Source organism: Acanthopagrus latus, chromosome 12 (genome assembly GCF_904848185.1).
Source record: "Acanthopagrus latus isolate v.2019 chromosome 12, fAcaLat1.1, whole genome shotgun sequence".
NCBI lineage: Eukaryota > Metazoa > Chordata > Actinopteri > Spariformes > Sparidae > Acanthopagrus > Acanthopagrus latus.
In genome coordinates, this window is record NC_051050.1 from 25,330,359 (window position 1) to 25,358,089 (window position 27,731).

At 43.1% G+C, this 27,731-nt stretch overlaps 4 protein-coding genes and 1 long non-coding RNA gene across 5 annotated transcripts; 3 read left to right on the forward strand and 2 right to left on the reverse strand.

Moving 5' to 3' along the window:
- The first annotated feature begins 4,726 nt into the window (after positions 1 to 4,726).
- On the forward strand, positions 4,727 to 9,068 carry LOC119030143 (betaine--homocysteine S-methyltransferase 1-like). Its single transcript, XM_037117531.1, has 8 exons — positions 4,727 to 4,894; positions 5,026 to 5,158; positions 5,251 to 5,363; positions 6,088 to 6,279; positions 6,533 to 6,680; positions 7,866 to 8,048; positions 8,316 to 8,544; positions 8,621 to 9,068. Exons 1-8 carry the CDS (start codon positions 4,871 to 4,873, stop codon positions 8,799 to 8,801), a joined length of 1,203 nt encoding a protein of 400 aa, XP_036973426.1. The 5' UTR covers positions 4,727 to 4,870; the 3' UTR covers positions 8,802 to 9,068.
- Positions 8,869 to 15,899, reverse strand: LOC119030142. Its single transcript, XM_037117530.1, has 2 exons — positions 10,792 to 15,899; positions 8,869 to 10,702 (listed from the first exon to the last, which is right to left on the reverse strand). Exon 1 carries the CDS (start codon positions 14,080 to 14,082, stop codon positions 11,239 to 11,241), a length of 2,844 nt encoding a protein of 947 aa, XP_036973425.1. The 5' UTR covers positions 14,083 to 15,899; the 3' UTR covers positions 8,869 to 10,702; positions 10,792 to 11,238.
- A 923-nt stretch (positions 15,900 to 16,822) lies between these two features.
- On the forward strand, positions 16,823 to 17,477 carry LOC119030144. The gene is made up of 2 exons (XR_005078185.1): positions 16,823 to 16,855; positions 16,948 to 17,477. It is a non-coding gene; the product is annotated as an uncharacterized LOC119030144 (long non-coding RNA).
- A 1,273-nt stretch (positions 17,478 to 18,750) lies between these two features.
- LOC119030620 (tripartite motif-containing protein 16-like) lies at positions 18,751 to 21,704 on the forward strand. Its single transcript, XM_037118375.1, has one exon. It carries the CDS (start codon positions 18,792 to 18,794, stop codon positions 20,469 to 20,471), a length of 1,680 nt encoding a protein of 559 aa, XP_036974270.1. The 5' UTR covers positions 18,751 to 18,791; the 3' UTR covers positions 20,472 to 21,704.
- A 2,636-nt stretch (positions 21,705 to 24,340) lies between these two features.
- On the reverse strand, positions 24,341 to 27,711 carry LOC119029423 (tripartite motif-containing protein 16-like). Its single transcript, XM_037116232.1, has 2 exons — positions 27,417 to 27,711; positions 24,341 to 26,608 (listed from the first exon to the last, which is right to left on the reverse strand). Exon 2 carries the CDS (start codon positions 26,427 to 26,429, stop codon positions 24,768 to 24,770), a length of 1,662 nt encoding a protein of 553 aa, XP_036972127.1. The 5' UTR covers positions 26,430 to 26,608; positions 27,417 to 27,711; the 3' UTR covers positions 24,341 to 24,767.
- Between the last annotated feature and the right edge of the window lie 20 nt (positions 27,712 to 27,731).

Consider the following 27,731-nt stretch of genomic DNA (forward strand, 5'->3'; position numbering starts at 1 on the left):
GACGAGCTGTCAGCCAAAGTGCCGACATCTCTCCAGTCAGAAATGTTCCCCACACTGTGTCAGTAGCTCTGAGCTGTATGTGTGCCGTCTGTGTGGGGTCAACATGTCCTCCCCAGGCCTCTGTGGGTTTCCTCCGGGTGCTCCGGTTCCCCCACAATTTTTAAAATAATCATTTGGAAATTTGAATTTGAATTTTTAAAAAATAAAGAAATAAGAAAAAATAAAATTCTTGTGCAAATAGCTTTATTTTGTAGTGTGTAGTAGGTGTAAAGTAATGTATGGAAAATGTCAGACAGTCTTTCTTGAGGTCAGAACACATTTTACCCCTCAAGAGGTATTTAAGTTTTGCACAGAACGCTAACATGTCAACGCAAAGTTAAGTTTATTATGTTCAATATTACTTTAATTATGATAATAATAATAATAAACTTATTTTGCATAACACCTTTAAAAAGAGAGTTTTCAAAGTGCTTTGAAACTCAGCAAGACAATATTACAGAATAAAGTCGAGCCAAACACAAAGAAGCCGATTTGAAAGTGTGTTAAAACAAGAAGGCAGAACAGAGAATGTAAAAACACAGAAAGACAATTTGATTAAGTCCAAGTAAAAGAAATAAAAGCATCCTGTTCTGTCATGCCGAGGTTACTGTTGCACTTGTATCTGTATTCAGCAGATCGTAAACATCTCTGCAGAAACTACAGACAGCCCTTTTGTATCAAATGGGAATGTATATTGTATTTTTAAAACAGTAAGAAGTCTCGACACAACATGAAACTTTGCTGGTAGCATCACCAGGGTATCTACACATGAACACCAGCACTGAGAACAATGTTTGTGTACACAGAGTTACTAAAAAGAAAGTTTTTGAACAACTCATGTTAGCAGTAGCTTGTTCCACTCGCCGCCGTCCTGCCAGTGGAGAAGAGTCGATCTCAGAATGAGACGTAACCTGGAGGACAGTCGAGCCTTCTTACTGTTTTAAAAATAGAGATTTTGATGCTATGATAAAAGTGCCTGTAGCACTCCCATTGAAAATGAGTTTGACCTGAAAATGTTAATATGACACAGAGATTCACGACAGCAGACCAGATGAAATGCAGCAATACCTCGAGTAAACTTGCGGATTTCTCCGGTTTGAACATTGTTGAAACATTTGGATAATGTAAGAACTAACCCTGACAACTCAACAACATATAGAACAAATGTCAAATTGTTTTCTGACATTTTCATGTCGAAATATTACACATTTTATCTTTACTGCACATTCCAACCCCTTCGTGAGACACAAACATGGTGTTCCTCCTGAGGTATACAGAGATATAAACCAGTTTGTGAACAAGAGTTTAGGTCAGATCCTCCTGGACACAAACTTTGGACACTTTAGTTTGAACATTATATAAGTATGGTCTGGTTCATGCAGCCCACAGTGTTTCTCTCCAGACTCCTCGGTTCATTAAGGACAGCCTCCTCCCCTCAGCCTCACATTCCATCGGTTGCCAGGACTCTTTGTGGTGTGTTGATCTTGGCTTGATTACAGAAGTCCTCACTATGGATATGTAGACCAAGAGAGCTGCAGACTGCTGCAAGTGTGGAGAGTAAGTTTTTTCTTCTTAGTTTTGGACTTTTAGGATTCATTTTTTGGAGCTGTTATTGTAACAAGATGTGGTGGTGGACGACGTGTTAGGATGGTGAAGCAACGAGCTGAAAAGTAATTTATTGAGAAAGTAAAATAAATGTTAACCTGTCTCCATCATCTTTACACAGACCTGTCTCCATCACATCTTTACACAGACCTGTCTCCATCATCTTTACACAGACCTGTCTCCATCTTTACACAGACCTGTCTCCACCATCTTTACACAGACCTGTCTCCATCATCTTTACACAGACCTGTCTCCATCATCTTTACACAGACCTGTCTCCATCTTTACACAGACCTGTCTCCATCATCTCTACACAGACCTGTCTCCATCACATCTTTACACAGACCTGTCTCCATCATCTTTACACAGACCTGTCTCCATCATCTTTACACAGACCTGTCTCCATCATCTTTACACAGACCTGTCTCCATCTTTACACAGACCTGTCTCCACCATCTTTACACAGACCTGTCTCCATCATCTTTACACAGACCTGTCTCCATCTTTACACAGACCTGTCTCCATCTTTACACAGAACTGTCTCCATCATCTTTACACAGACCTGTCTCCATCTTTACACAGACCTGTCTCCATCATCTCTACACAGAACTGTCTCCATCTTTACACAGACTTGTCTCCATCTTTACACAGACCTGTCTCCACCTGACTTTTAGGATTCATTTTTTGGAGCTGTTATTGTAACAAGATGTGGTGGTGGACGACGTGTTAGGATGGTGAAGCAACGAGCTGAAAAGTAATTTATTGAGAAAGTAAAATAAATGTTAACCTGTCTCCATCATCTTTACACAGACCTGTCTCCATCATCTTTACACAGACCTGTCTCCATCTTTACACAGACCTGTCTCCATCATCTCTACACAGACCTGTCTCCACCATCTTTACACAGACCTGTCTCCATCATCTTTACACAGACCTGTCTCCATCTTTACACAGACCTGTCTCCATCTTTACACAGAACTGTCTCCATCATCTTTACACACACCTGTCTCCACCATCTTTACACAGACCTGTCTCCATCATCTTTACACAGACCTGTCTCCACCATCTTTACACAGAACTGTCTCCATCTTTACACAGACCTGTCTCCATCATCTCTACACAGAACTGTCTCCATCTTTACACAGACTTGTCTCCATCTTTACACAGACCTGTCTCCATCATGTCTTTACTAGACAGACCCTGAAGTTCTTGGCGGACTGGCTGCAGGACTACAGCTGAACGAGGAGCGGTGGACTCTGTGTTGACCACGTGTTTGATTCAGATATGAAGATGCTGTGCTGTCATCACCATCTTGTTGTTAACATACATTCCAACACAAATTCAAATTTCAAACTCTCATGTCATTGGCCAACCCCGAGTTGTTTCGTGACCACTAAACTGTCATTAGTCAAACAGCTTGAACAACTTTGTCAAAATAGCTAAATATGGTTTATTATGGTCCAGCTGGATTACAATAACTCTAATTTCAGGTCCAGTCTCTCCGTCCCGCCATGGATACACTTCTTTCAGTTAACCACTATACTACACAACAGCCCATATTCTAGTAATTTCTTGCCAGGTTGTCCATCACACTCCCTCTTCAGTGCTTTAAGCTGTTTGTCTTGTTTCGACTTGTTTCCCTGAGGGAAAGTCTTTATAATCCCACCTGTGAAAGAATCTGGTATGAAACCAGTTTTTCTACCTCATGGCACACAAACACAGAACCTGTCTGTCAGATCAGATTCAGCATGTTCAGTTGTACACGTCCAGTATCACCAGGAAATATTCATGTTGCTCACATGTCACCGTCCTGCTTCTCACCTGCTGCAGCAGCTCAACATGAGACGCATCACCTGTAAACAGTATCTGACGTTGGTTTAACCTTTTCTGCTCTGGAGTGACTCGAGAGAGGATTACAAAACCGGATCACCACGAAAATGAACTTTGTGTTGTGTTCTTAATAATCTCCGCTCCAGGGCCCTTATTCACAAAGAATAATGGGCGTGTCAGTTGTGTTGTCAGTTAGGCCTGAAAGTAGCACCTGAGTCTGGGAGACCTGAGAAGTAGTCCAGAGGACTCTTAACTCACTAAGACCTGGTGACAGCTGAATGTTCTGGAGACATTAAATGACAGCGAATTATTAAAACGATGTCGGATGGACCGTGAAGGGACTGAAGTTGTGGTTGAGCTGGTGACAGACGCAATAACGTCCCCAACCAACCGAAACAATCCAACAACGCCGGAGTTCAAATGTTTGGCAACACTAAATGAGTTTTCATTGATCTGCCCTGTCACTCAACAGCCAATCAGCTGTCACCGCTTCTAAGTGCGTCCTTATAACATGACGTCATCCAGAGCAGCAGAGTTGCTTCTAGTTTAGGAGTTCAGTGTTTTCATAACTAACAGTTGGTCTCAGTGGCTTTGTGAATTACTTTTAAAAAACGATTCCTACACAAACATTTTTAGTCCATTTTTAGGAGTACGCTAAGATAAAAGTCTTGGTGAATACAGTCTCAGACCTTCTGACAATATTTCTTACATGTTTGAAGACGTCTTCCAACACATTTAGAAATTATGAGATAAAAGGTAAAAAATAAAACCATAAATAGAGTAAAAACTAGACAAATCGACATATAGATTTAGTAGAAAGGGTCTTAAGTATAAAAATCAATATATCATATAGAGTCATCATACTGACGTCAACACCATCAATTAGAAATATGAGATCAAATGTATCATATGAGATAAATTAAGTCAAAATCATGAGATGAAAGTCATTTTTATTGCTAAATAAAGTAAAAGATTAAAACAATTGTGACATAAACACTCAAATCACGAGTTAAACTGAGTAAATGAGACATAAAATCATCAGTTAAAACTGTAAAAGTCATAATTTTATAGATAAAAAGTGAAAGTTACAAAATAAAAGTTGTTTTAAAAGATCAATTAAGTACAACTGTTGAAATCATTAGTCAGATAAAGTAAACAAATGTCATAATTTCAAACTATAAGATCATGTGACTCATTTTGACTTCCTTGCGTTTGTTCTGGACCTGATGAGCTTCCGTATTGTCTTGTGCGTGAGGAACAGAGAAGGACGAGCCGTGCGGGAGGCAGGCGGTGCTGCGGTGACATCAGGAGCCGCACATTATAAATCCGGCCTGATGGCAAGCGCACATCCTTTCCGCCGTCAGAGAGCCGAGCGGGGATCACTGCTGCAGGAATCATGGCACCAGCTGGAGAGAAGAAGGTGAGCAGGACTCACACGTTCAGCCGTCTGTCTGCACACCTTCTCACGCTAAATTAAGTTCTTTTCAATTAGTTTCAACACACAAATGGCAAAATGTCACAAACTTTTACGCAACTTTTACTCTCCCGCAGGGAATCCTGGAGCGTCTGGATGCGGGAGAGGTCGTGATCGGGGACGGAGGCTTCGTCTTCGCCCTGGAGAAGAGAGGCTACGTCAAAGCAGGACCGTGGACACCTGAAGCCGCAGCCGAGCACCCTGAAGCGGGTACTGCTGCTGCTGCACGCCGTCCTTTATTCACAGTCTGTGTGTGCTTCAGCCTGCAGCTGCGGGATTAACGTGCGCTCCTGTGGTTTCAGTGCGTCAGCTGCACCGCGAGTTCCTGCGTGCGGGAGCCAACGTCATGCAGACCTTCACTTTCTACGCCAGCGACGACAAACTGGAGAACAGAGGCAACAAACAGCGCTTCACCGTGAGTACCGCAGTGTGTGTGTGTGTGTGTGTGTGTGTGTGTGCGTGACTGCAGCTGCTGTCGAGCTTCATCCTGACTCGGAGAGGATGGCACAGCGCTGGCATCAACCCAACCTGCAGCAGCAGCAGCGTGAACTGAAGTGCACTCAAACTGAATGTGTGACACATGCCGAATTTACAAGAAGGCCCGAATAATGAAGACCGAGTCAGAGACAGCGTGTCTTTTAGTTTGCAAAGTGGCTTCTAACTCAACAACACACTAAATTACGTATTTTTTTTAAAGGGAGTCTGGTGATTTTCTCAAATAATGGCAAAGAAGTAGCCGATCCTTTTTTACTGCACGTGTAAAACTGGTATCTTTTTGATAAAATGTTTTCTTTCATAAACTGAGTGTTAATTTGTGAAATCAGTTGAAAGACTCAGCTGCTGGATCAGAAGCAGACCAGCTGGTGAAGCTGTCAAACACTTTTTTTTAAAGGAAACAACTTCATGTTTGATTTAATGCTGATCTTACAAGAAAGAAACAACAACTTAGAATTTGTTGTAGCAGTTTCACAAAGTTTGATAAGTTTCTCCTCCTGCATCAACTCTTAAAATCAAGCGATTTGTTAAGGGAGTCTGGTGATGTTGTGACCCGTTCAGTGGGTCTGAAATGTGTCCTGATTGAGTTGTTTCACACCTGTGCTCAGATGCCTCTGACTCTCCTCCACCTTTCTGACCTACAGGGGCAGCAGATCAACGAGGCAGCTTGTGACCTGGCCAGGGAGGTGGCCAATGAGGGAGATGCTCTGGTGGCGGGCGGAGTCTCTCAGACGCCCTCCTACCTGAGCTGCAAGAGCGAGGATGAGGTCAAGGCCATCTTCATGAGACAGATCGAGGTCTTCGTCAAGAAAGATGTGGACTTCCTGATCGCAGAGGTGCGTAGTGACCTCAGGTCTTAGATCCCTGCAGCTCTCTGTGGCGGCTGTCACACTTTAAATCTAATGCAACTTCCTGTTTTGGCCACTTGGGGGCGACAGAAACAAGCTGTGATCAGTTTTTGATTAAAAAAGCAGCTTTAAAAACGATCACATCAGCATTATGGATATCTTGCTTTGTTCTCAATAAATTCAGCTCCATCTTTCCAGAATATTTCAGTTGACTCGATGTGTGCGTTGTGTTGTGTTGCAGTACTTCGAGCACGTGGAAGAGGCCGAGTGGGCGGTCCAAGTCCTGAAGACCAGCGGGAAGCCCGTGGCTGCGTCTCTGTGTATCGGACCTGATGGAGATCTGAACCGAGTCAGCCCCGGAGACTGTGCCGTCAGACTCGTCAACGCCGGTACGACAACGTCTCAGTTCACTGTCTGTTTAAACATCCAGAGCCTGACGAGCCGGAAAATGTGACGCAACAACCTCCTCAGGGTTTCTCTTTATCTCATGACACCAACTGAAACATGGTTCAGAGCTCTCAGCCTGAGGGGGGACACGTCTGACTGCGATGTTAAAGGAGCAGTCTGTAAGATAGCAATGTGAACATTGGGTAAAGACGGGTTCAAACTTCTTGTTACGTATTGCTGACATATTAAGAGTCAGTGATTATCTTCACAAAACAGAAAATGCTGTCAGCAGCCATTAAAAAAACAATTTTCTCCATGTGTCTGGTAATAAAATCTTCTATAAATGGAGAGTTTGTCTGTAAGAGCTGCTGAAGTGTTCATAGTATGAATAATTTATAAAGATATAGGACAGAAAATGGTGAATAATGAACAGATATCATGAAACATCCCCGTTGATGACTTTAACTCAATTATTTTCTTCTATAACAAGTTTACTGATGTTTTCTCAGGCTAACTAGTTAAATGTTTATTAATCGGCACAAACGTCCAGAACAGAAACACCTGACAGGTGAGAAGCTGAGATCCTCCCTGCTGCTGCTGTGGAGGTTTGAACTGTCCGGGTTAAACTCGTGACTTTGGCGCCACTCAGTGGAAACATGACAAACACGTCTTTACACTGCAGGGGAAACAATGTTTTTACAGAAGGATTCACGCGGATTCAACAGACGATGAACTCGATGTGAAAAGTAAATGTTGTCAGCGTGGTGATTAAAGACGAGGAGCAGGAAAAGTCTTTAATATAAACTGTAGTGACCAACAGGAAACTTTGTCCTGGAGTTGATTCAAAGCAACGTAAAACAGATGCTCAGCTCTCGTGGCTCTAGTCTGTAAAAATATCATCTGGTTTAAACGTCCATCAACACAAAGGACAGTAACTTTAAATGGATCAGTTTAAAGACGTCCGCTCCACATCTGACACGTCAGTGGACGATATCGTTGGTAAGACACTTTTTGAATAATCAATTCTAATAACTGTCTTTTTTATTTATACAACTAATCAAACACTCATAAAATTTAAAGGCTGCAAGTTTAACATTAAAATACGCCTGAAAACAAACTGCCAAACAAAAATTCTCCAGAAGTCTGATCATTTGAGAGCTGATGGAAGTCCACGTCTCCCCTCACAGGAGCTCACATCGTGGGCATTAACTGCCACTTCGACCCGGCGACGTGTCTGAAGACCGTGAAGCTGATGATGGAGGGCGTGAAGAAGGCCGGGCTGAAGGCTCACTTCATGATCCAGCCGCTGGCGTACCACACTCCTGACTGCGGCCACCAGGGCTTCATCGACCTGCCCGAGTTCCCCTTCAGTATGTAGACACACACCTCAACGTCTAAAGAAACAGTCCAGTCATCATCTCCTCCCTCCTGATGATATAAAGTCAGGTGAACTGTCGTAGTCATCAGATTTTTTTTTGTTTGTTTTGTCACAAGAATGCTACCAGAAACTTTTTTTTGTGGGCTATGACGTGTCAGCCGGAGGTGAGGGGATGATGACTGAATTCTCATTTTTGGAGGAACTTGTCCTTTAGTTCCTTCAGTCCAACACATTAATCCCCTGGTGCGATGTCCGACAGGTCTGGAGCCGAGGATCCTGACCAGATGGGACATGCAGAAATACGCCCGGGAAGCGTACAACGCCGGCATCCGTTTCATCGGAGGCTGCTGTGGGTTTGAGCCCTATCACACCCGGGCGCTGGCTGAGGAGCTGGCGCCTGAGAGGGGTTTCCTGCCCGCCGGCTCCGAGAAGCACGGCAACTGGGGCAGCGGCCTGGCCCTGCACACCAAGCCCTGGGTCCGAGCCAGGTGAGACTCCTGTCCTTTCATTGTATCTTTAACACAAAGTCCTGCCAATAACCTGACAACGTCTTCCTCTGCGCAGGGCCCGTCGTGACTATTGGGAGACGCTGAAGCCTGCGTCCGGACGTCCCCTCTGTCCCTCGATGTCGACGCCCGACAGCTGGGGCGTCACCAAAGGCCACGCTGACCTGATGCAGCAGAAGGAGGCGACCTCCCAGGAGCAGCTGAAGGCTCTGTTTGACAAGGCCGCCCACAGCCACTGAGCGCCTCCTCACGACGTTACACTGAAGGTTACACACCAAAAAAGATCAAAATGCTGAAGTTTGGGTCTTTTTTTTTTTTAGGACCATTTTTACTCTGTGGAAGATGGTATCGCTTCAAACTCGCTTTCTAGCATTTACCATCAACGGGTGCCTGTAAAGAGCAGCTTTCAATGCACACAGATGTCTGTCAACACTCCAGAAGTGCCTGATGTCTTACAAAAAGGAAAAAATAAAGATGTGTATCAGTAAACTTCTAATTGAACGAAATCTGTGTGTGAGCATCAGTTTTGTTCTAAACTTTGGACCTGTTGTGTTGTAAAGATGCAACATGACTTCACTTCAGAATGGCTCCTGTGGAAGAAGACGATGACTTCCTGCACCGATCATGAAAAAGCTTAACAAGTATATTTTTAATTTCTGTACATCCACAGAAGTACCTTTTTTTTTGTCATTTAAGACATTAAATGGCCAAGTGGTTCCTTTAAACTTGGATAATCAGCTTTAATCATTTTAAGTAACATTTTCAGAAAGGACTCAGTGACGTAGCTGCTCTGACAAACTGATACAGACAGGATTTGTATTTATCACGGTGGTATTTCACTCTAACATGAGTTGTTCAAAAACTTTCTTTTTAGTAACTCTGTGTACACAAACATTGTTGTCAGTGCTGGTGTTCATGTGTAGAGACCCTGGTGATGCTACCAGCACAGTTTCATGTTGTGTCCAGACTTCTTACTGTTTTAAAAATAGAGATTTGGATGCTATCGTAAAAGTGCCCGTAGCACTCCCATTGAAAATGAGTTTGACCCGGTAAATACGATACGGTAAATCTTAAAAATGGCACTTTAGTTGTAATTAGGCTTTTAAACAAAGGTTTGACTCATATATTCACAAAAACAGCCCAGGTTGCATTTTGGCGAGAGTTTCACTTTTACTACATTAAACTCTGCAGACAGAGAAACAAACATGGTGGATTCATTTTCTGCAGTTTGGTTCAATAAAGTCTGGAACAAAGAGACGGTGATGCTGCATTCAGGTACCATCCGGATGTAACGGACAAACGGCCTATGTTGTCTTCTGACCTGCCTGAAACACGTCTGCCTCAACATTAATCTGTGAAGGAATACTGGTTTATAAAAAAAATAGTAGTGAGTGCAAAGAATCAGAGTACAGAGCACATTTAGGAAATTAATAAAATGTGACCAGGCTCCAAATAAAAGTCCTGATTCTTGGCAAGAACACATTGTAAATGGTAAATATTACATCTTTTATTCAGTAAGTTAACTTAAATGGCAAATTAAACAACTTTATATGCACAAAGTTAGAGGGAATAAGAAAATAAAGAACTATAATGAGTTTTTGATTCTGGGGGTATTTAGAGGTCAGAGTGTGGCAGGTTTTTGTTTTTACCAGGTGCCTGAATATTTCCTCACAGGTTAAGTTTTATTGTCAGTGCTATTATGATCAAATTTAAACTTGGACCATGTTAAACTATATGACGGGGACACATTGTGTTGAATCAGCTAAACGGGACGCTGAGAGCTCATCTGCAGGATTATTTTTGTGAACAGAATCAGAGGAAGAGTTGGAGAAACATCAGCAAAGTCTGAGGAGCCAAGAAATATTTTACAACTAAAAACTTTGATGTTTTCAAATGTGGAGCAGGTTTTAACTGAGGCTTCGATGTTAAACAGGAAACAAAGTTCAGATTGACAGAGCTGCTCCTCGTCCTGGACTGAGTCACAGCTCCATCAGCCCTCCATCTTCTTCATGTCCTCACACAGCATATGACTCCCTCCCAAGCATGTGCAGACGCAAGTGTTCCTTTTACGGGTTTATTGAAGTCTCCGTCGTCTCTCCAACTCTCCACAACCATCCAAGGACCTCCGCAAACCGTGAAACTGGCAATACACAGTATTACAGTTCACATTAGCAAACTTTAAAGTCTCAAGTACAAAGATTCATAACGAAAATAAAGACAAATAAATACCTCGTTGGCTGCATGCTATGAAAGGAAATCTGTAGGTCTTCTATCTTCAGTCTTCACTGTAGTTTATGCTATGTTCTTTTGATATCAACTTGTCTATCACATCTTAGCTGTTCACACGAAGTGACCATGTTCACAACTCTCTGCCGTCAGACAAACGCTACAGGCAGCCTAGCAGCAACGTAGGTGTCAAAATAAAAGTACCCTTGACTTTCATAATAAAAGCATGGAAAAATGACAAAAATCTAATAATTCTCAAAATGAGTTTCTTATACAAAATGAAAAGAAATCTTACATGAATATGAAAATAAAAATAGCAACAGTTACACTCCCATCAAATCGCACCAATCTTACTGTGGGATTTCTCAATACTTAAAGACTGTTGCAAGTCACTCTTAAACATTATCAAACTTTACCACTCAACAAGGAATGATGGAAACATTAAGCATCTTAATCTGCTTCAATTAAGGTCACAAGCTTGTGTATGGGTCTATCAAGAAACACTGTTTTAGTTGTGGGTTTACCCTTGCCATCGAATGTGGTGTCACTAACCAGCAATCTGACTTTTCTCACCCTATCATCTGACTCTGGATAGACTTCTGCTATTTTGGCCAGCTTCCATTCGTTTCGTGGTGCTTGCTCATCTTGCAAAAGCACGATGTCGTTCACTTTCATGTTTCTTCTGTTCTTCTGCCATTTTTGTCTTGGTTGTAAACTTAGTAGGTATTCTTTTTTCCAACGAATCCAAAATTCATTGGCCAAATATTGAACTTTGCGCCACCTCTTTTGAAGATACAGGTCTTCTTTGACGAACTGTCCAGGTGGAGGAAGGATAATAGTGGACTTCATCGTGAGAATGTGGTTCGGGGTCAAAGGTTCGGGTGCAGATGGGTCATTCAAATGTTCAACGGTGAGTGGTCTGCTATTGACAACTGCCATCACTTCATATAAGAAAGTTCTTAGAGAGGAGCTGTCCAATCTTTGTGCTGACTCGTCGAGAATGGCAGTGAGAACACTCCTTATTGTTCTGATTTGTCTTTCCCAGACGCCACCCATGTGGCTTGCCGCTGGGGGATTCATTAGAAATTCACATCCTAGAGCCTTGACTCTTTCTCCTTCCATTCCTTTCATGAGTTCTGTGAACTCTCTCCTTGCGCCGATGAAGTTGGTTCCTTGATCGCTTCTAAGTTGACGAACATTTCCTCTTATGGCAATGAACGCTCTTAGAGCATTGATGAACGCATCAGTGATCATGTCGTCGAGCACTTCTATGTGAATAGCTCTTGAACATAGACAGGTGAATAAAAGTCCATATCTTTTAACCTCTTTTCTCCCGTCTTTTACATAGATAGGGCCGAAGCAATCTATGCCGGTGTAGGTGAACGGAGGGGTCGTTTCCATTCTGTCTTGAGGTAAGTTACCCATCTTTTGTTCCTCAGTACATCTTCTGTACTTTCGACACTTGACACATTTGAAGATGTGTGACGATACTACGCTACTACTTCCCAGGATCCACCATCCGTTAGCTCGCAGTTCGTTCAAAGTCAGTCCACGTCCCTGATGATGAACCTTTTCGTGGAAATGCTTGATAAGTAGAGCTGATATGTGGCTGTTCTTCGGAAGTATAGCTGGATGCTTTATGTGTGGATGTAACGTGGCTTGACTTAAGCGTCCTCCCACTCTTAGCACTTCGTCTTCATCCACCACTGGACTTAACTTGTTCAGGTTGCTGTACTTGGTCTTGGCTATAACTTCCCTTACTTTCAAGCTCTTTATCTCATCTGGGAACGCTTCCTCTTGGACTAGCTTGATGATAGCAATTTCTGCTTCCTTCCTTTCTTCTAAACTTGTACTCTCATTCGTTCTTTGTTTCACACCTTTGTGTTCTTTGACTCGTCGTTTCAATCTGGCAACTGCTTGTACTACCCTTGACCAGTCGGAAAACTTCTCAAGGCGGTCCAGTAACGATCGGTCTTCTTTTGCCTTAGTGTTAAACACTACAGCCTTACGAAGCTCAGGATCATCATCTTTAACTTCTCCCACCTTGCATTCTCGGACAGGTAATTCTTTGTGCCAAAGAAACTTCGGTCCAGAGAACCAGTTGGATGTCTTAAGTTGCTCTGCAGTCAACCCTCGCGAAGCATGATCTGCCGGATTGTCCTCAGATGCAACATAGGCCCATTGCTCAGGCTTTGTGCTTGACTTGATTCTCTGTATTCGATTGGCTACGAATACTTGGAATCTTTTGGCGTTATTGTTTATGTAGCCAAGAACGACTGTGGAATCCGTCCAGAAGTATTCCTTCAGGTCTTGGATTTCCAGCTCGCTTCGAAGCATGTCGCTGGCTCGAACTGCAACTACTGCCGCAGACAGCTCAAGTCTTGGTATCGTCATGACTTTGGTTGGCGAAACTCGTGACTTTCCCATCACTAAACTGCAATGGACTTCATCGGATTCGTCAACAGCTCGAAGGTAAGTACATACACCATATCCTGAGGTACTTGCGTCACAGAAGTGGTGAAGTTCATACTTCTTGATGTTCCCGAAATTCGTAGGTAAGTAACATCTTCTGACTTCCATGTCAGCTAAGTTGGGTAGATCTCTAATCCAAGACTCCCACTGAGGTCTTAGGCTTTCTGGCAGCTCTTCGTCCCAGCCGATCTTTTCTCTGCACATCTGCTGGAGAATCTGCTTTCCAAGGAGGACGAAGGGCGCCATGAATCCCAACGGGTCATAGACTGAGGCTACAGTAGAGAGCACACCTCTTCTTGTCGATGGATTGGACTTTACTTGAATTCTGAACTTGAACGAATCGGACGTGATGCACCACTCTACTCCTAGCGCTCTTTCCATGTGAGGCAGACTCAAAGCCATGTCTTGATCTTTGATTACAGCACATTCCTCTTCTGGAATGGATTCCATCACTTTCTCATTGTTAGAAACAAACTTGTGTAGTCTTAACTTGCCTGCTTGGCAAAGTTCGCTTGATTCCTTCACAAGATGAATGGCCTCCTTTTCTGTGGGAACGCTCGCGAGCCCATCATCTACATAGAAATTTCTTTGAATGAAGCGTATGGTGTCTTCGCCGTACTGACCCTGCCCTTGAGCTGCCAGGTGTTTCAGGCCAAAGTTGGCACAACCAGGGGACGAAGCCGCACCAAACAGGTGGACCTTCATTCTGTAGGTAGATGGCTTGCTTTCCAAGTTACCGCTCTCCCACCAAAGGAATCGTAGGTAATCTTGGTCTTCGACTTTCACGTGAAATTGATGAAACATCCTTTCAATGTCGCACATCACTGCGACTAAGCCCTTTCGAAATCTGCACAAGACACCCACCAGTGTATTCGTCAGGTCAGGTCCAGTGAGCAGATGGTCATTGAGACATGTTTCTTGAAACTTGGCTGAACAGTCAAATACCACCCGTATTCTCCCCGGTTTGTGTGGATGATAAACTCCGTGGTGCGGAATATACCAAGCGGGACTGTTCTCAATTTATTCTTCCGGGACCTTCTCTGCATCACCACGTGAAATGATGTCAGTCATAAAATTCACATAGTCTTTGTAGTATGCTTCATTTTTTCTTAACTTCCTTTCAAGACACTGTAAGCGATGTACTGCACATATTTTATTGTTGGGTAGCTTTGGTCTTTCTTCTCTGAACGGCAATGGCATTTCAAGGTGACCATCGTCTTTCTGTCTTATGTTTTCTCTCAATTTAGACAGGAACTTAAGATCATCTTGAGACACAATATCCTCTTCTCTAGCTCTTTCTGAGAAGTCTAATTCAAGGACTTTAATGATGTCTGAAGGGGTAATTTCCTTGACTTTGGATCTGTTCACATAATGAACTTCTGTCTTCAGATTGAGAGAAGAGTCGACTCTTGGCGTCACTTGTCTCACTACTATGCGGTGACTAATTCCAATTGCATCTCCATACTCTACGCAGGGATTCCCATGGCCGACAATACTCCATCCGAGATCTGTGCGTTGTGCATAGGGCTGATTTTCTTGTCCAGACACAATTTCTCTTGGCAGTAGCGCTTCTGAGCAGTTGTAGCCGATGAGCAAGCCTACCTCACAGTCCTGCAGAGGGGCTACTTCATCTTGGAGGTGCTCTAGGTGCGACCAAGCCTTTGCAGTTTCGCCAGTTGGTATGTGAGTTTTGTTGGCTGGAATAAAGTCACGCGTGTAGGATGGTGGTAAGCTGATTCTTTTGCTGGAGTAAAAGCCTCGAACATTCAGGTTCTTTACTCGCTGAGAATTAACTACTGTGGTTCTTGACGTCATAGTAGAGAGCTTCAACTTGACTTGTTCTTTATCTGCCTCCAAAGCATCAGCTACTTCACTTAGCACGAAAGTTGTGTCGCTTTGGGAATCTAACAGTGCATATACAAGCACCTCTTGTGCTGGCTGAGAGGCGGACGATAGCCAGACAGGAATTATTGCAGCTGTTTGCACAGTAGCTTCATCCTGGATGACTCGTAGAGTAGAAGCTGTAGCAGTTTCTTTAGGTTGTGCTGCTTGAGGTTTTGGTTTATTCTTTTCTTGCTTTTGGTTATTTGACTTCTCTTGAGCTTGGCTTTGCTTAACTTGTGGTGCCTTTTGCTCTCCTTGATCTCTCTCCTCGTGCAGACAGGTAGGATGCCGCTTGTTGCATGTGTCACAAACACTCCTACTGTTGCAGCTCTTTGAGAGATGACCTGGCTTGAGGCACCCAAAGCATAGCTTTTCAGCTTGAACAAACTTCACTCTATCTGGAACGTCTTTCTCTGCAAACTTCCTGCATATGTGCAAGGTATGCCCATTCTTCTTACAGAAGACACACGTTTTCACAGTCTCTTCATTAGAAGATGTAGTCAATGTCTTTGCTTTAACATTTTGTTGTCTTTGTTGCTTTGGCTTTTCAGTTTCACCTTGCTTTAGCGCTTGCAACGATGTAACTGGGTTACAGGCTATTTTCGCTTCTCTTATCAGAAACTTCATGAATTGGCTGAAGGAGGGGAACTGGCCACTCTGCTCCTCCATTTCCATGACTCTCCGGTTCCATCTTGCGGTTAGCCAGTCCGGTAACTTTGCAAGAATCCTCCTATTCTCATTACAGTCATTGAGGATCTCAAGTGCCTTGACATGGACCATGGTGGCTTCGCAGCTCCGGAGAAAGTCGACAAACTCTCTTAGCTCAGTGCTGTCTTTAGGTCCAATCTTGGCCCATGCTTGAAGCTTGTCTCTATATGCCTTTGCAACGGTGAATGGATTTCCGTATCTCTCCTCCAAAATCTCCCATGCCGCAGCATAGGCAGACTCGGTTCCGAGTAGGAAGTAGCCATCCAGTGCATTCTTAGCTTGTCCGCTCACATATTTGCGAAGATAGTATATCTTCTCTTTGTCTTGAATGTTCTTTTGGTCGATCAGAGTTTTAAACGACAGCTTCCAATCACTGTACTTTAACGGATCCCCGCTGAATATTGAAGGCTCAGGGACTGGAATTCTATTGTTGTTTAAAGCATCTGCGAGTACCTTTATGAGCTCTACTGTGCTCTGATTTGAAGAGCTGATCACAGGTTGTGGGGCAGAAGGTATGGACGAGGGCAGACAACTTGTAGGACATGGTGGCTTAATGTCTGCTACTGTCTCATGACATGGAATGCCTTTAGATTCTTCCTTTATGCCAAGACCTTGATCATACACCTGCATTCTTGCACGTGCTGCAGTAAGCTCCTTTACTGCTTCTAATTGCTTTAATTTTCTTCGTTTTTCGTCTAAAGTTATCTGTAGAGCTGTGTGCTCCTCCTCTTGTTGAGCTTCCATTTTGGCTTCCTCTTCTTCTCTCTTTATCCTCCTCTTCACCTCCTCTTCTTCTTGCTCTAAGCGACGCTTTATGGCCGCTGCCTCCTGAGCCGCTATCTTCCTTTTAGCCTCTGCCTCTAGGCGCTGTATTTCCAATTGTTCTCTTTCTTGTTCTTGTAACACTTGTAGAACAGCTTGGCTTGCTGCAGCATCCGCAGCGGCTTCTTGGCGCTTCACGGAAGAGGCTCTTGAGTGCTCTGAGGGACCCTTCAAGATGGAGGTAACTGAGTCGAATTCACTTTTACTTGAATTCCAAAGTGAGCCTGCTTCTGGCCAATCTTGCTCTTCTTCTTCTGGAATCTTTCCATCCAGGCGACTTGAAGCTCTAGAGAGGATGAAGCCCGAAACCTCTACACACAGGTCTACCTTTCGCCGCACTTCTTGGTCTGGCGTTGAGACTCTGCGTAGATCGTCATAGATGCGCTGCACATCAGCAGAAAGGCCACTGACATCTCCGAGGATATCATTAAGCACACTCTCTGATAACTGTGTTGACTTTGTTAATGACTGCTTAGAGAATTTAACAAGCGTTCTCCATTTTCTGTAAATGTAGTCAAACTTTTGTTGAAGTCCTTTAATTTTCTCGTCTTGCAGTGCTTGACCCTTCTCTGTTAGTGTACGGATTCGTTCACCACGTCTGGGCTGCTGCGCTTCCTCCTGCTGAGGCTCAGCATCACCTGCTTCATCTTCGGAAGGGCCTTGAAGATTCTCACTTTCCCTAACACTATCCTCTACCTGAGTAGTGGACTCACTTGGCTCTGCCATAATTAAGTGACTGAGTTAAACTAAGTGAATGTCAATATCAAAATGTAAAATGTAAATAAAGTTTGCATTAACTTCAATGCCTTATCAAATTTAAAAGTCTGTTAAATGTCCTTATGTTGAAATGTTATGAACTATACTTTTAGGTAGCAATATGCTCAAGTAGCTCAGAAAGTATTTACAAACTGAAAATGTAGCTTAAATAAATGGTTCTCTTAGAACACCTCTGAAACTTAAATATCAGTAATCAGTAATATCAGCAAGTAGCCTTCACTTTACATTACCAAAACACACTTTAAATTGTGAAATTCAAAACGAAATATTTTCACCTTTAACTTTTAAGCATTTATCATGCACCTTGAAAAGTATTCACTTTTAAATTTAAACCTTAAACTTAACTTAGCAAGCCTCAATTCAGTGTTTTCTGGGCAAATGCATTACAATAACACATTAGATCAACCAGCCATCTTATCCATGAACCTTTAAAACAACTCTTAAGGCTAATGCTTAGCACACTCTTAACGTTAATGTCCACGTTCTTATGGCTTGATCGACCACGTGTTCAATGCACACTCATTTGCTAGCCACCGGGTTGAAGTTAGCTTGCTCTTCAACTTGCTGCTTCACCGCCGTCGGCGAACGTTCCGAGCTTCACTGGCGTCGGTGAACAGCCCGAGTTTCACTATGACTCCCTCCCAAGCATGTGCAGACGCAAGTGTTTCTTTTACGGGTTTATTGAAGTCTCCGTCGTCTCTCCAACTCTCCACAACCATCCAAGGACCTCCGCAAACCGTGAAACTGGCAATACACAGTATTACAGTTCACATTAGCAAACTTTAAAGTCTCAAGTACAAAGATTCATAACGAAAATAAAGACAAATAAATACCTCGTTGGCTGCATGCTATGAAAGGAAATCTGTAGGTCTTCTATCTTCAGTCTTCACTGTAGTTTATGCTATGTTCTTTTGATATCAACTTGTCTATCACATCTTAGCTGTTCACACGAAGTGACCATGTTCACAACTCTCTGCCGTCAGACAAACGCTACAGGCAGCCTAGCAGCAACGTAGGTGTCAAAATAAAAGTACCCTTGACTTTCATAATAAAAGCATGGAAAAATGACAAAAATCTAATAATTCTCAAAATGAGTTTCTTATACAAAATGAAAAGAAATCTTACATGAATATGAAAATAAAAATAGCAACAGTTACACAGCAGCTCCACTCTGTCACTAGATTTCCTTGTTCCCTCCCCTTCAGATCTGCAGTCTGTGGTTGGCTGTAACTGAGCTGACAGACCTCACTGCACAAACACACCCTGTTCAGATCAGAGCTCAGCCTAGTTTCCATTATCAGGAAGTGAAACTCAGACGGTCGTTGACACTGAGAGGTGAAATGGAGCAGAAAGCAGTTCAGCTGGACCGAGAGACTTTCTCTTGTCCGATCTGTTTGGATCTACTGAAGGATCCGGTGACGACTCCCTGTGGACACAGCTACTGCAAGAACTGTATTAATGATCACTGGGACACAGAGCATGAGAAGAGGATCTACAGCTGCCCTCAGTGCAGGAAGAGCTTCACACCGAGGCCTGAGCTGCTGATAAACACCATGTTGGCAGCTTTAGTGGAGCAGCTGAAGAAGACTGGACTCCAAGCTGCTCCTGCTGATCTCTGCTGTGCTGGAGCTGAAGATGTGGCCTGTGATGTCTGCACTGGGAGGAAACTGAGAGCAGTTAAGTCCTGTCTGCAGTGTCTGGCCTCTTACTGTGAGAAACACCTCCAGCCTCATTATGAATCAGCTGCTTTGAAGAAACACAAGCTGGTGGAGCCGTCAGAGAAGCTCCAGGAGAACATCTGCTCTCGTCACGATGAGGTGATGAAGATGTTCTGCCGTACTGATCAGCAGTGTATCTGTTATCTCTGCTCTGTGGACGAACATAAAGGCCACGACACAGTGTCAGCTGCAGCAGAGAGGACTGAGAGGCAGAGAGAGCTGGAGGGGAGTCGACACAACATCCAGCAGAGAATCCAGGACAGAGAGGAAGATGTGAAGCTGCTTCAACAGGAGGTGGAGGCCATCAATGGCTCTGCTGATAAAGCAGTGGAGCACAGTGAGAAGATCTTCACCCAGCTGATCCGTCTCATGGAGGAAAGACGCTCTGATGTGAAGCAGCAGGTCAGATCCCAGCAGGAAACTGAAGTGAGTCGAGTCAAAGAGCTTCAGGAGAAGCTGGAGCAGGAGATCACTGAGCTGAAGAGGAAAGACGCTGAGCTGAAGAAGCTCTCACACACAGAGGATCACAACCAGTTTCTACACAACTACCCCTCACTGTCAGCACTCAGTGAGTCTACACACTCATCCAGCATCAACATCCGTCCTCTCAACTACTTTGAGGATGTGACAGCAGCTGTGTCAGAGCTCAGAGACAAACTACAGGACGTCCTGAGAGACACATGGACCAACATCTCACTGACAGTGACTCAAGTGGATGTTTTACTGTCACTACCAGAACCCAAGACCAGAGCTGACTTCTTAAGATATTCATGTGAAATCACACTGGATCCAAACACAGCAAACACATATCTGTTATTATCAGAGAGGAACAGAAAAGCAACAGTCACAAGTCAAGAACAGTCTTATCCTGATCATCCAGACAGATTCACTGGGTGGCTTCAGGTCCTGAGCAGAGAGAGTCTGACTGGACGTTGTTACTGGGAGGTGGAGAGGAGAGGAGGAGTTGGTGTAGCAGTCGCATACAAGAATATCAGCAGAGCAGGAAGCTCAGAGGAATGTAGATTTGGACTTAATGAAAAATCCTGGATGTTATATCATAACAGAAACAGTTATATTTTTTGGTACAACAAAGTCCAAACTCCCGTCTCAGGTCCTCGGTCCTCCAGAGTTGGAGTGTACCTGGATCACAGTGCAGGTATTCTGTCCTTCTACAGCGTCTCTGACACCATGACTCTCCTCCACAGAGTCCAGACCACATTCACTCAGCCGCTCTGTGCTGGACTTCGGTTTTATGGTTTCTATTTACACTCAAACTCTGCTGAGTTTTGTGAACTCAAATAGTCTGAAGTCATTTCAGGGTCAGTGGGTTAAATTTTGTGTTTCAGTTCTTCAGACTTGTGTTTCCATCATTGTTGCTGAGAGCTGATTGTTGTGGCATTTCTTCACTGCACACAGATCACCTGTCAATCAAACACTGTGGGCGGTACTTTGACGCCTTCTTGTTCTGTAAATGTTGGACTTTCTTCAGGCGGCGCTCCTTCCTGTGTCTGTTCAGCCACGGAGGCTCTCGCTGCTCATGATGACTTCACTTCACATGATCATAATCAATAAGGAGATGCTTCATTATTTGCTTGTACATAGCTGAGATTCTGCTCCAACACACTGACTGTGTGGATGAAGTGAATCTGCTGTTTAACAGACTTTACTGACGGAACGTGTGAACAAACTGTAAAGTGTGTCGGTGTTTTGCTGTTTTGAACAAAGGACGGTTCAGATTTTGATTTTCTTTGTATTTTGTTCAATTCACTGATTCTTCCATATTTTAAGGTGCAGGGAAACTCGTCTGTGACTCGTACTAAACCTTTGTATGTCTCAGAGAAAAGAGCAATAAGACTTATTATCAAGGTGGATGTAAGAAAACACAGCAACAGACTGTTTATCAGGTCACACGTGATGAAATTTAAAGATTCAGTTGATTTAAAAACATCATCAATCGTGTGTAAAGACAGAAATCAGCTAAAAATCTACAGAGGATGTTTATGTTAACGAAATTAAATTTTGAAAGTCTTTATAGTGTAGTGATTTAAAGCAGAGAAACTGTGTAACATGCTGCTTAATTATTCAATCTGAGAGGATTTAAAAGGTAAAAATAAGAAGTCATGAGCTTATTGAGTAACATGTATGTTAAGATGACTGTTATTGATCGTATCTGAGTTGATTTGTGAAAATAGAAGTGAACAATAAAGTGACGTTCATCAGTATCTACAGTATCTGGTGTTGTTGTTAAGAAAGGAGCAGCTCATAGAGGTTTTTATTCTTCCAGCTCCTGTTTGGTTCATTGAATGTGTTGAAGTGTAACTGGGTGAAGAAGCTTTTCAGAAATAAATTCTCACTCAGGTTAAGGATCGCTCTCCAACACGTTCAAATGTTCACGTGTTCTTTTTTTGTTTTTTGTCGAGTGTTACATAGATGTGACAACACAGCCGTGTTTTCAGAGACAGTCTCTGTTTTCAAAATAGCGCCATGTAGTTTTGGAGTTGTCAGAATTTTAATACTACTAATTTTAATGTGATATTTGTAATAATACACTCAGAAATATAATGTTTTACATCACACACGGGGCACCATATGTGGTACTTTAGTACTGTAGTAAATGTAACATCAACAGGGAGTTTCGGGTTAAATTTGGCTATCAATAATAATGAATGACTATCAGGGATAATTATTAATTATCATAACTATTAAAATCCAATGATATTATATCACCTCGGGGCAAAGGCATGGAAATCACTGAACATGTGTCGTTTAACAGATTTTACTGACGGAACGTGTCTTTTCTCCTCGTCTTCATTCAGGGTTTTATTAGATTATTTATTAGCTTATTTCCCCGATAATGACCGCTGGTCTATACATTATCCCGCTTATTACACGGCTCCTCGCCAACACGGAAAAAAAATTACACAGTATGTCTCTTTACGATTTATTTGTTACAGTTAATGTGAAACTCATCCATACTAGTGGCCTAGGAGTAGTTTGTTCTGATATGAAGTAGATTACAGATCAGCTGACGTCGATTAGTGACCGAATATGCTGGGGTGATAAGTGACCAGATCACTTGTGGAGCAAAGATTCAAGAGCGCGGAGTGATACAAAATGTGTGAATCAGAGGCAAAAACTTTCCTTGCCTAGCGGCGGTCAATTATACAAAAATAATTGACCACCGAACGCTGGTAAGGCCCATTCAAGTGAATGGGGCATTCTACAGCATTAAGAAGAACCATGTAATAAATAATGATATTAATGATAATAATAATGTTTGTTTCCATATGTTTTCTGAACAAGGTTAAATTGTTGCACAGAAAAAGAAAATAAAACCAACACGCATGAAGAGAAGCAAATTAAAAATATACAACAAAAATAAAGAAAAAGCTCATCATGAGATAAAATAAAGGGTAACTTAGGAACTTTAAATGCTTTCCTGTAAAAGACGTTTGAAGAGAACGTTTTCTGGTGCTGATAATCGTCCAAACCGGAAGAACTGTCATGTGTGGCTTTATACCCCACAGCACAAGAGAAGGACTCCAGCTGATGGCTCCACCTGCTTCATCCTGTCACACTGCTGTAATATTGATGTAGGGACATTAAAATGTGACTCCATATGCTTCACCACAACAAGCAATTGATCAGTCCAAAGGAAACGTGCGTCCAGGACAACATTTCTCTCCAGACTTTGAGAATTATAACCACCTTCCTTCAGCAGGGCTCCAGACTACGACCAAATTTGAGACAGTGCAATTAAATGTAAAATTAAGCGGAGTGTTGTTTTATTTACACTGGTATGTGGAAGGGGCGAATCAAAGAATCTGGAATCTGGAATTACAGGTGGCGACTCGTGTGGAGGGGGAGGGTCCTAAAGTTGATCCGAGCGCAGAAGGAGAACAACGATGCTGAGCTGAGGCTGCACCACACCAGCAGAGCTGATCAGTTTCACTTTAGTCTCTGTGTTAACTTCCAACCTCTCGATCTCGCGTGGCCAGCTGTGGACAGTCCTGCACCATGGCAGACTCAAAACACAACAATGAGTTATTTATATTCATGTAAATAAATAATTGATTTACAGTATGCTTAAGCATTTGATTGTATATAGTTCTCTGTTTTATTTGCATATTGTGTATAGAACTTTTTTATTATTTTATCATTTATATTTGTCCTTACATTTTGATTGTATCTGTATTGTATGCTGGTATAATGACCTAATTTCCCCTTGAGGATAAAGAAAGTTATCTATCTTTTAGGATTTTAATAATGTTTTTAGAGAACATAAATAAGCGATGTAGAAATGACCATTCAAGTTAAACTCTTAGTGCTGTATTGTAGTCAACTGGACGTGCTGCAGTTTCTTGAGGATGTTTGACATCTATTCCAAGAGGCTTCTTCAGTTTCTAACTAATTATAAGGGAGTTGTTGGGTTTTAAACTCTGTAAGGACGTGTCCTTATAAAGATGTTGCTCGAGCTACCTGAGCTCAGGTGAGAATGGTTGTTAAGCTGTGTGGGGAGAAGACCCAGTGCTGCATCGTAGGCCACCTCCAAAAAAGACCTCACAGACTTCAGCACTCTATTCATATCAATCCAAACATTATCACTGACTCAGGGTCCAGACAAAACACATCAGAGAACAAATCACCAACAAAATTACTTGTTTGATGTATTTTGTATTGTCTTATGTTGATTCCCTGTTGTAACAAGTACCTAAAAGTCAAACTTGAGTAAAGTAAAAAATATTGTAAGTGTTTCAGTAAATGTAAGAGTCTCCTGTAAAAATAGAACTTCAGTGAAGTCTTGAAGTATCTGATATTAAATGTAATTAAGTATTTTAAAAAAGTAAAATAAATTATACATCTATTTACAGGAGTGTAAATAATGTCAACTTAGACATTCAACATTTTTCTGATAATCACCATCAAATACATCTAAAAATGCACGATTTTGGATGCGCATGTAATCTGCCAAGTAACTACTAACTAGTTGGTGAAGGTTCTATATTTGACTCCATGTAGTGGAGTGGAAGTATAACAAAAGCAGGAAATGAAAATACTCGAGTGAAGTACAAACTCTGCGCCCAAACTTCACCAAATTAACTCTCATATTAGTTTGACATGTTCTCCGTCAGCTCTGTATGAAACCCTGAATGAAGACGAGGAGAAAAGACTTTGTTCACGTTTGTTTATTAATGATTTAAAGCTCCAGGATGTTCACACGTCCCGTCAGTAAAGTCTGTTAAACAGCAGATTCACTTCATCCACACAGTCAGTGTGTTGGAGCAGAATCTCAGCTATGTACAAGCAAATAATGAAGCATCTCCTTATTGATTATGATCATGTGAAGTGAAGTCATCATGAGCAGCGAGAGCCTCCGTGGCTGAACAGACACAGGAAGGAGCGCCGCCTGAACAAAGTCCAACATTTACAGAACAAGAAGGCGTCAAAGTACCGCCCACAGTGTTTGATTGACAGGTTGATCTGTGTGCAGTGAAGAAATGCCACAACAATCAGCTCTCAGCAACAATGATGGAAACACAACAAGTCTGAAGAACTGAAACACAAAATTTAACCCACTGACCCTGAAATGACTTCAGACTATTTGAGTTCACAAAACTCAGCAGAGTCTGTAACCGTCCCACAAAACCGAAGTCCAGCATAGAGCGGCTGAGTGAATGTGGTCTGGACTCTGTGGAGGAGAGTCATGGTGTCAGAGACGCTGTAGAAGGACAGAATACCTGCACTGTGATCCAGGTACACTCCAACTCTGGAGGACTCAGGACCTAAGGAGGGAGTTTGGACTTTGTTGTGATGAAACTCATAATTATTGGTTTTACGAACTAACATCCAGGATTTTTTATTGAATCCAAAATAAGAACGTTCCCAGTACTCTCTTTTGTATGCGACTGCTACTCCATTTGCAGTCCAACTCGATTCTGTCTCTCTCCACTCCACCTCCCAGTAACAACGTCCAGTCAGACTCTCTCTACTCAGGACCTGACAACAATCATTGAATCTATCTGGGTGATCAGGAAAAGACAGTGGTAGCCTCAATAATGTTGCCTTTCTGTAGCCCTCTGATAAGAACAGACGTTTGTTTGCCGTGTTTGGATGCAGTGTGAGTTCACATGAATATTTTAAGAAGTCATTTCTGGTCTTGGGCTCTGGTAGTGACGGTAAAACATCCACTGTCAGTGAGATGTTGGTCCATGTGTCTCTCAGGACGTCCTGTAGTTTGTCTCTGACCTCTGACACAGCTGCTGTCACATCCTCAAAGTACTTGAGAGGACGGATGTTGATGCTGGATGAGTGTGTAGACTCACTGAGTGCTGACAGCGAGGGGTAGTTGTGTAGAAACTGGTTGTGATCCTCTGTGTGTGAGAGCTTCTTCAGCTCAGCGTCTTTCCTCTTCAGCTCAGTGATCTCCTGCTCCAGCTTCTCCTGAAGCTCTTTGACTCGACTCACTTCAGTTTCCTGCTGGGATCTGACCTGCTGCTTCAAATCAGAGCGTCTTTTCTCCATGACATGGAACATCTGAGTGAAAGTCTTCTGACTGTGCTCCGCTGCTTTATCAGCAGAGCCATTGATGGCCTCCACCTCCTGTTGAAGCAGCTTCACATCTTCCTCTCTGTCCTGGATTCTCTGCTGGATGTTGCGTTGACTCTCCCCCAGCTCTCTCTGCCTCTCTGCTGCAGCTGACACTGTGTCGTGGCCTTTATGTTCCTCCACAGAGCAGAGATAACAGATATACTGCTGATCAGTACGGCAGAACATCTTCATCACCTCATCGTGACGAGAGCAGATGTTCTCCTGGAGCTTCTCTGACGGCTCCACCAGCTTGTGTTTCTTAAATGTAGCTGACTGATAATGAGGCTGCAGGTGTTTCTCACAGTAAGAGGCCAGACACTGCAGACAGGACTTAGTTGCTCTCAGTTTCCTCCCAGTGCAGACATCACAGGCCACATCTTCAGGTCCAGCACAGCAGAGATCAGCAGGAGCATCTTGGAGTTCAGTCTTCTTCAGCTGCTCCACTAAAGCTGCCAACATGGTGTTTTTCAGCAGCTCAGGCCTCGGTGTGAAGCTCTTCCTGCACTGAGGGCAGCTGTAGATCCTCCTCTCAACCTCTGTGTCCCAGTGGTCGTTAATACAGTTCTTGCAGTAGCTGTGTCCACAGGGAATAGTCACCGGATCCTTCAGTAGGTCCAAACAGATCGGACAAGAGAAAGTCTCTCGGTCCAGATGAACTGCTTTCTGTTCCATCTCACCGCTCAGGCTGAGCTTCACCTCCTGGTAACTGAAACTAGTCTGAGTTCTGATCTGAACAGGGTGTAAAGAGTACCACTCTTCATTAAAACTCCATCTTCTGTCTCCCTGAAGAGTCCTGAGGAAAACCTTCAGGTGTGGCTGTTTCGGCCCCTCTGCTCTTGACTGAGATAGATCTAGGACACAAGAGGAAAAAAATTAGATCATACTTTTCCATTCAGATTATTCTTAGCCTCACCTACTGATAGAGGTGAATCATTAAATATTTTATATATAATTTCCATGACATTTCCTCATACACTATAAACATAAATTTATTCAAATGATGTTTCCCTGTAGCCATCCACTTCATCATCATGGGCACACACAGCTTGAGAGGCTGAAACTTCGCTGCTCTCTGTGGCTGAACTTTCTCTCTGTTCCACACTTTCAGGTAACTGATCTGTCTGAGTCTCCTTCATGCTGCCTTGCTGCTCCTGCCTCGCTACATGCTCCTCCACCTCCTCACTGCTGTTAGGAAACTGTCGCCTGAGTCCTTTCTGTGCCTACTGTCTGTACAGTTGTGTTGTTATACTGTCTGACCACACTGTGTTGCCGTACCTGGCGACAGTCTCGCGAGAGTTAACAACAGTTTGCTGTAACAACACATAACAACACAGCTCATGTCTCATAACGTTCCTGTGAACAAACACCGTTCAACAGTTCATATTTCTCCCAGTCATTAAATGTCACTTTCTCCTTAGAAAAACAACATGAAGTTGTTGGTGCGGCGGACTTTCTCTCTATTGTCTGCAGATCAACATGGCGGCCACGCACCTCCCGGTCAGCAGCACACACACTGACTATCGTTGCTCATAAACTAGACCACCGTCCGTTAACGTAACTCTCTGTCAGCTGTATGAAAACCGCCATAGAAAGCCACGATAACACAAAGGCTCAGGCTGAAACTGATAAACACGAAGCTTACAGCATTCACCTACTTACCGGTTACTGCCGCCGTTAGCTCGCCGCCGACCGTGTCCGTGTCCGTGTCCGTGGACCGCGGCAGAGAGAAGAGTCTTCCAACGGAGAAGCCGGAGAGGAAACTAGAGTCACACCGTGAGAGGAGACTGAGTTGTTGTGGTCAAAGTTTACAAGATGAGGCTTCTTTTAAATCTGCTTTGGCGCCCAAACTGCAGTTTCTTCTTCTGCGTCTCGCGCTGATTTTCCGGCAGACGGCTTTCAGCTCATCAGCGCCCCCAGTGGTGGAGACTGAAGCTGCAGCTGCTCTGTGAGCAGCGCTTCAGTCAGTCAGTGCAA